The 12116-nt window shown below is 43.5% G+C and overlaps 1 protein-coding gene across 1 annotated transcript in view; it reads left to right on the top strand.

Annotated features, from left to right (window-relative positions):
* fam98a (family with sequence similarity 98 member A) overlaps window positions 1–11803 on the top strand; it is a 34413-nt gene extending 22610 nt beyond the window's left edge. The window contains exons 5-8 of the mRNA XM_061911075.1: window positions 668–748; window positions 824–940; window positions 2535–2702; window positions 10805–11803. Of these exons, the coding sequence (XP_061767059.1) occupies window positions 668–748; window positions 824–940; window positions 2535–2702; window positions 10805–11407 (969 nt within the window). The 3' untranslated portion in view covers window positions 11408–11803. The remainder of the gene's footprint in view (window positions 1–667; window positions 749–823; window positions 941–2534; window positions 2703–10804) is intronic.
* The last annotated feature ends 313 nt before the right edge of the window (window positions 11804–12116 follow it).

Genomic DNA, 12116 nt, shown 5'->3' with positions numbered 1-12116 from the left:
CAAAGCTAACTACAACTTGCTACCCGAGAATATATATATATTTATATTTATATTTTTGCGCTATGTTCGCTCGCATCCTGTGCATCTCCAGGATAGCCCCCCCTGTTCTGTAAAGCTAGTGACGCCCCTGGCAAATGCTGTAAAATATTATTACATCATTGCATAAAACAATGTGGTTGTTTGTAATACACTCTGTTGTATTGATTTCCAAACACTATTATCAGGAAAGTTAGTTTTTTATTAATGAAAAGGCATTTTACATGGAAAAATGGTGGTGTTTTGGGAGGATCAAGAATAGATTAAATTAATTTTAATGAAAGGAGCCGCGTTGAGATAAGTGTTCTGAGTTCCGACCTTAGTCCTGGAATTATTTATGCTCGTAAATTAAGTGCAGTATATCAGAATCAAATTTATTGGCCAAGTATGTTTAACACACAATGAATTTTACTCTTGACTGTGCTCACTTTTTTCAATGCAAGAAACAAAGAAAAATGCTACATATTAATTCGACCATGTGAGATTTTAAAAATAATCCATAATAGCTTTTGAAATGTGCACCTAATTCTTGTTCATGAAATGGCACGTTGTATTATTCTATTATGGCAAAAGAACCGTTCAAATAAATATTAACTGTGTTTTCTCACTCTGTGCATCTATTACATGTTAGCTGAAAGATGCCTCATGTCGCTTACCGCCACATCATATCGGAGAGCCTTTGCTGAAGAAGGCCTTTGGACCTGTGCACATGGTAACGCATGATGAAATAGACCAGTTGAAATACACTCAACTGAAATAATTTTTGTGTTGGCTGTTCCCTTCCCAGGAAAAAATAGAAGCCGTCAACCAAGCACTTGTGAATGAATATGAAATGCGGAGAAAGATGTTGCTGAAACGTCTAGATGTGACGGTGCAGTCTTTCGGTTGGTCAGAAAGAGCAAAGGTATGTGGCCTCATTTGGACATCCAGACCCACGCTTGTGAAAGTGAGGCATGCCTCCCTGAGGGTGGGGTTGGTAGAGGACTTCAGGGATTTTTTGAAACTTAGTGTTCAAAATAAGCATCAATTAGTTTTTTCACGCTTTGCAGTGACATTTCTTGTTAACAGCGATTACAATCGTGGATATGTCAAAGATTAGCAACAATTTTTTTTTTCTACAGCGACTAACACTCATTCTTGGCCAAAAATATTTTATTGCCTTCCATTAACCACATTTTTTTCATCTCACTGCCATCACGGTATAAAGGCATGCCTTTTCGACATGTAATGGTTAGCTGTGTCCTGATCCAATGTTAATCAGTGTGATATCAGCAAAAAAATGGGATCATATAATTTTTGCATGCAAATTGTTCGTTATAATTTCCTGCTGTGTTTTTTTCTGGTGCAACGCTGGAAAGCCAGTAACATCTAAATGGCCTCCAATAAACACAAAATGTTGGTCTTTTCTTTCATTTACAAGCGTCATACATGGTTGACTTTAGGTTACTGGGAGCTGCCAGCTACACAACAGCTAAGCAAACAAGCTAGACTACTGTACATAATAAGAGTCCTTCACTGAACAATTTTGCAGACAAAAACAGCATATTTGTTAATAGAAACAAGTATCAAATAATTATTGGTGCGTATTACTTACAAATACAAAGTCTTCATGACACAAGTGTATTACAAATAGGGAAGTAACAATAAACGGTATTAATGATAACCGTGGTAAAACTCCCGACTGTCAGCATTACTGTTTCAAATCAAAATCATCCAAATACTGTGATTGATTACTGCAGGCGCCATCTTGCTAGCTTAGATGCTAACTGTGAAACGAGACATTAAAGGGGAACTGGACATTATTTGGAAATGTGCCTATCGTTCACAATCATTATGAAATACATGACGATGGATGTTATTATCTGAGCCAAGGATGTCGTGGCTTGTGCAGCCCTTTGAGAAACGTGATTAAGGGCTATATAAATAAACTTTGATTGATTGATTGAAATATTTTTTGCATTCTAAATATTAAATAAATACAATCAAAATCCTGCTTACAATGGTGCCTATGGGAGACATGCAATTATGTCTACAATGCCCTTAAAAAACATCCAAACACCTTTAAGGTTTTATATACATGATATAAATATATGGGTTATGTATTAACAAACACATTTATAATAACATTTTATTAACGTTTTTTGATCATTTTTAACCTATGCGGCGCATTCAATTAAGAAATGCATCATGTTGGCTTTTTTTTTGCTTTTCATCACTGGTTGTTACTCACTGCAAACATCATGAAGAAAAGACCCACCTTGTGTGCTTATTAAGGACATTTAGATAACTGGCTGTCCAGTTTTGCATAAAAAAAACGCTGCAGGACTGCTTGTATCAGAGATTATATCACACATATTACATTCGAGCTCATAGTTGTTTTTTTTAATGATATTAGACTGAGAGCCCATATCGGTATCTGATCCGGACACCCTGATGAAAAAATACTGTCCCAGATTTGTGTCACTATGGTAAGTACCTGATTGTTCTTCCTACCACAGGCACACGCTGCAAAGTTGGTCAAAGTTTATCAGCCCCTTCGTTCTGCCCTTGGCAGCAAAAGCAAAGTCTCTGTTGCCCACCTTCTTGCTGCTCGACAAGACATGTCAAAAATCCTACGAACAAGCAGCGGCAAGTCACGGGAGAAGACCGCTTGTTCCATTAATAAGGTGAGAGGAACAGAGTCTGTACATTATTGTATTAAAAGGTACATATTTTTTTTTAAAACATATTTTAGTAAAAGGAAAAAGCATGGCCAAACCAATAAACCGTACCTAGTTATGTGGAATAACTCGTTAAGTCCTGGTGCAGAATACAAATAAAATCATATTTACCGTATTTTTCGAACGAAGTCGCAGTTTTTTTCATAGTTTCGCCAGGGCTGCAACTTATACTCATAAGCGACTTATGTGTGAAATTATTAACACATCACCGTAAAATATCAAATAATATTATTTAGCTCATTCACGTAAGAGACTAGACGTATAAGATTTCTTGGGATTTAGCGATTAGGAGTGACAGATTGTTTGGTAAACGTATTGCATGTTCTATATGCTATAGTTATTTGAATGACTCTTACCATAATATGTTACGTTAACATACCAGGCACCTACCCAATTGGTTATTTATGCGTCATATAACGTACGCTTATTCAGCCTGTTGTTCACTATCCATCCATCCATCCATCCATTTTCTGCCGCTTATTCCCGGTCGGGGTCGCGGGGGGCGCTGGCGCCTATCTCAGCTACAATCGGGCGGAAGGCGGGGTACACCCTGGACAAGTCGCCACCTCATCGCAGGGCCAACACAGATAGACAGACAACATTCACACTCACATTGACACACTAGGGCCAATTTAGTGTTGCCAATCAACCTATCCCCAGGTGCATGTCTTTGGAAGTGGGAGGAAGCCGGAGTACCCGGAGGGAACCCACGCATTCACGGAGAGAACAGGCAAACTCCACACAGAAAGATCCCGAGCCTGGATTTGAACCCTGTTGTTCACTATTCTTTATTTATTTTAAATTGCCTTTCAAATGTTTATTCTTGGTGTTGGATTTTATCAAATAAATTTCCTCAAAAAATGCGATTTATACTCTAGTGCGACTTATATAGTTTTTTTTCCTTCTTTATCATGCATTTTCAGCCGGTGCGATTTATACTCCGGAGCGACTTATACTCCGAAAAATACGGTAATTAAAAAGGTACTTTGAGGCAGTCTTCAAAGAAGAAACATGATCGAATTTGAAACAAACATGAAAATAATTTTGTTACGTTCTATCCATCCATCCATTTCCTGCCGCTTGTCCCATTTGGGATCGTCACAAAAACTTGTGAAAACCCTAGAAAAATACTTTTAACCAACAAAAAAACCTACTTGGGAGAAAATATCATGTGGTCTGTCAAAAGTCTGCTCACTTCTTTTTATTGGATCTCGGCTTATTATAAAAACAGACATTACAACTGCCAGTGACAGTTAACCTTCTAAAAACTGTGCGCTGATTTCTACTTATTTACGTGGCATCTAGAAAATATAGACAATAAAATTATGAAGAGAACATAATTAACACACAGGTAAAAAACATTTGCAAGATGTATTCTTAGAATTTTAAATAACTATTCTTTTTTGTAACATTCCTGAACCTTGCAACTTATTTTTTAATTAAACAGGCTCCTGTTTGGACACCTGTAATAAATGTAGCTTTATCTCTAGCTAACACGTTCATGCATATCAATTTTACAAAGAATAAATAGGTTAATGATAAAATAACACTTTCATAGTTTAATACTGGTTGTGTACCACATGACATGAGAAGCGTACCAACGTGCATGTGACTTCAAATAACTTCTTTACTAATATTTGAAAGCGAACAACAGATGGGGTCTTATAGAATAAATGATGCAACATCCTGTTAACAGGTATTATCTTTTAACTTTGTAATAAAAGTCTGGTGTTTTTGGTTGAGACACTCCAACATTTGACAAAAACATAATACTAAGTTTTTTTGTGTGGACCTGTATGCCACATGCCATTCTGGGGGTTCTAAATGCCAAAACATTAAAATAATGTATAATATTCCAATGTAGTGGAACTTTATTCAAATCAAAAAACTGGGACGTTAAGTAAACTAGTTACATAATCTAAAAACAAAATCATTGGACACACAAAAATGCATGTCATGTCATTGACCCATTATTAGATATTCCTCTAAAATGTGGACGTAAACTTTAAATGTTGTCATTCATCAAGTCGTTGTTTTCTCAGGGGATTGAATTGATGTTTTATCTAATCAGGCAATATAATTTCATGCTCACAGACTAGAAAGGGTTGAGTTGAGGCCATGGTGTTGGCGCCAAGTATATTAACCTCTTAGGTGAGCGGTACCTTTTTAAGCTAGAATGGTTTCACTCTTTAGGGACGCAAAACGACGCTTGTTATGATACAACAGAGGGAGACCTTTGCCAGCCAACGACAGTCGTTTGAGTGGAATCACCCTCATTAGTATATATTGCCTTCAGCTGTAAGTATGGTCATGTGGGCTATGTGAGGTCACCATATACATCAAGGTTACCACGTCACATATCTCCCACATACAATGCTGTTCTTTATCCATCCATCCATCCATCCATCTTCTTTCGCTTAACCGAGGTCGGGTCGCGGGGGCAACAGCCTAAGCAGGGAAACCCAGACTTCCCTCTCCCCAGCCACTTCGTCTAGCTCTTCCCGGGGGATCCCGAGGCGTTCCCAGGCCAGCCGGGAGACATAGTCTTCCCAACGTGTCCTGGGTCTTCCCCGTGGCCTCCTACCGGTTGGACGTGCCCTAAACACCTCCCTAGGGAGGCGTTCGGGTGGCATCCTGACCAGATGCCCGAACCACCTCATCTGGCTCCTCTCGATGTGAAGGAGCAGCGGCTTTACTTTGATTTCCTCCCGGATGGCAGAGCTTCTCACCCTATCTCTAAGGGAGAGCCCCGCCACACGGCGGAGGAAACTCATTTCGGCCGCTTGTACCCGTGAACTTCTCCTTTCGGTCATGACCCAAAGCTCATGACCATAGGTGAGGATGGGAACGTAGATCGACCGGTAAATTGAGAGCTTTGCCTTCCGGCTCAGCTCCTTCTTCACCACAACGGATCGGTACAACGTCCGCATTACTGAAGACGCCGCACCGATCCGCCTGTCGATCTCACGATCCACTCTTCCTTCACTCGTGAACAAGACTCCTAGGTACTTGAACTCCTCCACTTGGGGCAGGGTCTCCTCCCCAACCCGGAGATGGTATTCCACCCTTTTCCGGGCGAGAACCATGGACTCGGACTTGGAGGTGCTGATTCTCATTCCGGTCGCTTCACACTCGGCTGCGAACCGATCCAGTGAGAGCTGAAGATCCCGGTCAGATGAAGCCATCAGGACCACATCATCTGCAAAAAGCAGTGACATAATCCTGCGGTCACCAAACCGGAACCCCTCAACGCCTTGACTGCGCCTAGAAATTCTGTCCATAAAAGTTATGAACAGAATCGGTGACAAAGGACAGCCTTGGCGGAGTCCAACCCTCACTGGAAATGTGTTCGACTTACTGCCGGCAATGCGGACCAAGCTCTGGCATTGATCGTACAGGGAACGGACCGCCACAATAAGACAGTCCGATACCCCATACTCTCTGAGCACTCCCCACAGGACTTCCCGAGGGACACGGTCGAATGCCTTCTCCAAGTCCACAAAGCACATGTAGACTGGTTGGGCAAACTCCCATGCACCCTCAAGAACCCTGCGGAGAGTATAGAGCTGGTCCACAGTTCCACGACCGGAACGAAAACCACACTGTTCCTCCTGAATCCGAGGTTCGACTATCCGGCGTAGCCTCCTCTCCAGTACACCTGAATAAACCTTACCGGGAAGGCTGAGGAGTGTGATCCCACGATAGTTGGAACACACCCTCCGGTCCCCCTTCTTAAAGAGAGGAACCACCACCCCGGTCTGCCAATCCAGAGGTACAGCCCCCGATGTCCACGCGATGCTGCAGAGTCTTGTCAACCAAGACAGCCCCACAGCATCCAGAGCCTAAAGGAACTCCGGGCGGGTCTCATCCACCCCTGGGGCCTTGCCACCGAGGAGCTTTTTAACTACCTCAGCGACCTCAGCCCCAGAAATAGGAGAGTCCACCACAGAGTCCCCAGGCACTTTTTCCTCATAGGAAGACGTGTTGGTGGGATTGAGGAGGTCTTCGAAGTATTCCTTCCACCTATCCACAACATCCGCAGTTGAGGTCAGCAGAACACCATCCGCACCATACACTGTGTTGATAGTGCACTGCTTCCCCTTCCTGAGGCGGCGGACGGTGGTCCAGAATCGGTTCGAAGCCGTCCGGAAGTCGTTTTCCATGGCTTCCCCGAACCCCTCCCATGTCCGAGTTTTTGCCTCCGCGACCGCTGAAGCTGCACACTGCTTGGCCTGTCGGTACCTGTCCACTGCCTCCGGAGTCCTATGAGCCAAAAGGACCCGATAGGACTCCTTCTTCAGCTTGACGGCATCCCTCACCGCTGGTGTCCACCAAGGGGTTTTAGGATTGCCGCCCCGACAGGCACCAACTACCTTGCGGCCACAGCTCCGATCTGCCGCCTCGACAATAGAGGTGCGGAACATGGTCCACTCGGACTCATTGTCCAGCACCTCCCTCGTCACATGTTCAAAGTTCTTCCGGAGGTGGGAATTGAAACTTTGTCTGACAGGAGACTCTGCCAGACGTTCCCAGCAGACCCTCACAATGCGTTTGGGCCTCCCACGTCATTCCGGCATCCTCCCCCACCATCGCAGCCAACTCACCACAAGGTGGTGATCGGTAGAAAGCTCCGCCCCTCTCTTCACCCGAGTGTCCAAAACATAAGGCCGCAAATCCGATGACACAACTACAAAGTTGATCATGGAACTGCGGCCTAGGTTGTCCTGGTGCCAAGTGCACATATGGACACCCTTATGTTTGAACATGGTGTTTGTTATGGACAAACTGTGACGAGCACAAAAGTCCAATAACAAAACACCACTCGGGTTCAGATCCGGGCGGCCATTCTTCCCAATCACGCCTCTCCAGGTTTCACTGTCGTTGCCAACGCGAGCGTTGAAGTCTCCCAGTAGGACAAGGGAATCACCCGGGGGAGCACTTTCCAGTACTCCCTCGAGTGTTCCCAAAAAAGGGTGGGTACTCTGAACTGCTGTTTGGTGCATAAGCACAAACAACAGTCAGGACCCGTCCCCCCACCCGAAGGCGGAGGGAGGCTACCCTTTCGTCCACCGGGTTGAACTCCAAGGTACAGGCTTTGAGCCGGGGGGCAACAAGAATTGCCACCCCAGCCCGTCGCCTCTCACTGCCGGCAACTCCAGAGTGGAAGAGGGTCCAGTCCCTCTCGAGAGAAGTGGTTCCAGAGCCCTTGCTGTGCGTCGAAGTGAGTCCGACTATATCCAGCCGGAACTTCTCAACTTCGCGCACTAGCTCAGGCTCTTTCCCCCCCAGTGAGGTGACGTTCCACGTCCCAAGAGCTAGCTTCTGTAGCCGAGGATCGGACCGCCAAGTGCCCTGTCTTCGGTTTCCGCCCAGCTCACATTGCACCCGACCTCTATAGCTCCTGCTATGGGTGGTTCGCCCATTGGAGGGCTGACCCACGTTGCGTCTTCGGGCTGTGCTGTTCTTTAGTTCCTTCATAAAAGACATCTAAGTTTATCAGCATCCATCCATATATTTCTACCGCCTGTCCCTCGTGGGTCATGGGGTGCTGGAGCCTATCCCAGCTGCACATTTGGGCAGAAGGAAGCATTTGAGTTTATATTTTGCTCACATTTTTTGATGACCGTTCAGCTTTCACAGTATTCCAGTATTCACACACCATTTATCCAGAAAGTCATATTTTTTATTTTCCTGAAGGAATCAATGTCTGTCTCTGTCTGTCTGAAGGGAACTGCACTTTTTAAAAACATTTTGCCTATCATTCACAATCATCATTAGAGACAAGAAGACAAAAGGTTTTTTTTTTTTTTGCGTTCTAACTTAAAAATTGGTTCATTCTCGGTGGCTAGCAATGTACAAACCTTGTTTCCATATGAGTTGGGAAATTGTGTTTGATGTAAATATAAACGGAATACAATGATTTGCAAATCCTTTTCAACCCATATTCAATTGAATGCACTACAAAGACAAGATATTCGATGTTCAAACTCATAAATTTATATATTTTTTTGCACAATAATAATTAACTTAGAATTTCATGCCTGAAACACGTGCCAAAGTAGTTGGGAAAGGGCATGTTCACCACTGTGTTACATCACATTTTCTTTAAACAACCCTCAATAAACGTTTGGGAACTGAGGAAACTAACTGTTGAAGCTTTGAAAGTGGAGTTATTTACCATTGTTGCTTGATGTACAGCGTAAGTTGTTCAACAGTTGTTGTCGTATTTTACGCTTCATAATGCACCTCACATTTTCGACGGGATACATGTCTGGACTGCAGGCGGGCCAGGAAAGTACCCGCACTCTTTTACTACAAAGCCACGCTGTTGTAACACGTGGCTTGGCATTGTTTTGCTGAAATAAGCAGGGGCGTCCATTGTAACGTTGCTTGGATGACAACATATATTGCTCCAAAACCTGTGTGGACCATTCAGCATTAATGGTGCCTTCACAGATGTGTAAGTTACCCATGCCTTGGGCATTAATGCACCCCCATACCATCACAGATGCTGGCTTTTGAACTATAACAATCCGGATGGTTATTTTCCTCTTTTTTTCTGGAGGACACCACGTCCACAGTTTCCAAATATAATTTCCACTTTGCATCACTCCATCTTAGATGAGCTCGGGCCCAGCGAAGCCGGCGGGGTTCCTGCGTGTTGTTGATAAAAGGCTTTCACTTTGCATAGTAGAATTTTAACTTGCACTTACAGATGTAGCGACCAACTGTAGTTACTGACAGTGGTTTTATGAAGTGTTCCTGAGCCCATGTGGTGATATCCTTTACGCACTGATGTCGGTTTTTTGATGCAGTACCGCCTGAGGGTTCAAAGGTCTGTAATATCGCTTACGTGCAGTGATTTCTCCAGATTCTCTGAACCGTTTGATGATTTTACGGACCGTAGATGGTAAAATCCCTAAATTCCTTGCAATAGCTCGTTGGGAAATGTTGTTCTTAAATTGTTCGACAATTTGCTTACAAATTGGTGACCCTCGCCCCATCCTTGTTTGTGAATTACTTAACATTTCATGGAAGCTGCTTTTACACCCAATCATGGCACCCACCCGTTCCCAATTAGCCTGCACACCTGTGGGATGTTCCAAATAAGTGTTTGATGAGCATTCCTCAACTTCATCAGTATTTATTGCCACCTTTCCCAACTTCTTTGTCACGTGTTGCTGGCATCAAATTCTAAAGTTAATGATTATTTGCACAAAAAAAATGTTTATCAGTTTTAACATCAAATATGTTGTCTTTGTAGCATATTCAACTGAATATGGGTTGAAAATGATTTGAAAATCATTGTATTCCGTTTATATTTACATATAACACAATTTCCCAACTCATATGAAAACGGGGTTTGTAGTTAATGGGAGCCATCACTTTAAAAATGAATTCAAAAACAGTTGCAACATTGTTATTGTAAAAGAGAACACTGAAGAACTCTTTTTCTATCATAACAGTGCTTCGGTATTAGCTGTAAAAGTTAACTAGAACAAGAGATAAGGTAGCTTCTACGTCAGCACGAAACACGCTTACATTTGTAACGCACAACATAATGCGATAGGACAACAATCTTAAGGAACAAATGCTTACATTTTGTGGCTGATCAAATTTCTGTATGGATTTAGGACTTTTTCTTTTGCGATTGGGAGGTCTGATTGACATAATTTCTACGATGTTAAATGTCTCTTGTTTTGCAAGGCTCAACTTCTGTGTGTTTGTTCTAGTTTTGCCGCCTCCACCCACAGAAACAGTGATTAGGTGAATAACAAGAACATTCACAATGTTTTTTTCATTCCGCCATATAGACTGTAGCTCAAAAAGTAATGGGTGGATCTTGATTACACTTTCAGGAAATGTTAGAAATGTGATTTAAAAAAAAAAAAGAGGCTTACATTTTGAGGCTGATCCAGATCACTGTCTGGATTCAGGACTTTTTTACTATTGGGAGGTCGTGCCTGGTGGAGGTCTACGTTCTAGTGCTTTTGTAGTTTCTGCATAAGGCCTTTCTGAAAAACTTTCCTTCTTTTGTTTCCCAACAGGTTCTAATGGGTCGAGTGCCAGACAGGGGAGGCCGTCCCTGTGAGATTGAGGCCCCCCCTCCAGAGATGCCGACCTGGCAAAAGCGTCAGGATGCCCCCCAAGGTAGTGGACACTATGGTGCTGGGGGGCACGGCGGTAGCAGAGGAGGTTATGATCAGTACTCTCAAGGGCGAGGGGGATCTGATAGGAGTGGCACCGAAAGGGGGAGCAGGGGAGGAGGCGGCAGAGGCGGGAGGGTGCAAGGAGGTTGGAGGGAGGGGGAAGGAGGAGGACGAGGCAGTTACAACCAGGGCCAGTATCAAGATTCAGGGGTTCATCATGGGGGAGGCGGAACAAGAGGTGTTTATAGAGGAAACTACCAAGGAGCCCCCCAGGAGTCCAGCCACCAGGCAGGTTACCATGACAATCAGCACCAGAATGGAGGCTGGCATCAGGAGCGAGGCGGGGGTAGAGGTGGCCGTGGACGAGGGGGACGAGGCGGACGAGGGGGGAGAGGAGGCCTGAATTTGAACCAAGGAGGACAATTTGAACAGTTTTTTCAACATGGCGGACAGCACTACAACCAAGCTGGCTTCAATCAAAGCCGCCACTACACCAGTTGAAGATTTGGGCAGGACTTTGTGCACACATCCTTTCTAGGCCTTATCAAGCAATCTTCAGCATGATCACGCTTAATATTTTTACAGTGGAACCCACTTAAGTTGACCCCGTTTATGTTGACATAGCCACCATTTTCTTATTATTACTAAAAAGTGCCCCTTAAGGCGATGTCGACATTCAAGGTGGACCGTTTTTGTCGACATAAAAAGTGCCAAAGAGGTGATTTCTATTAAAAAGGTCAGTTTGTCGACATTTGTCGTAATATACTCATAAAGCCACAACCTAACTACGGTCTGATTACGCAATGTTAAAACCTGCACTCAATGACTTCCTGTTCAATGCAAAGTATTCTTCAAAATAAAAGCATCCCAGTCTTTACCTGGATTCTACCACAGGAACTGACAAATTGCACACTTATCTATTCTATATTATCAGCCACTTTAGAGGTTAAATACTTAGATCCTACACCGTTCCCTCAGACTGGAGTGGTCCTATCTAGTTTGCGAGCATGAAATGATGAAGTCTGCTAAGACGAGAGTCGAAAAGTCCAGTTTCCACAACTTTGTGCGTGGATGAAAACTTTGTCATTTAATAATCAAAACATACAAGCAAATTAGCAAAAGCTCTGTTGGATAAGAAATAATTATATGAAAATAATCTATCTGTTTTCTGCTGCTTCTCCCTTTCGGGGTCGCTGAGGGAGGCTAGACA

Source organism: Nerophis ophidion, linkage group LG09 (genome assembly GCF_033978795.1).
Source record: "Nerophis ophidion isolate RoL-2023_Sa linkage group LG09, RoL_Noph_v1.0, whole genome shotgun sequence".
Lineage (NCBI taxonomy): Eukaryota > Metazoa > Chordata > Actinopteri > Syngnathiformes > Syngnathidae > Nerophis > Nerophis ophidion.
Note: the sequence above shows the minus strand (reverse complement) of the source record. Positions and strands in the feature narration are given on the sequence as shown.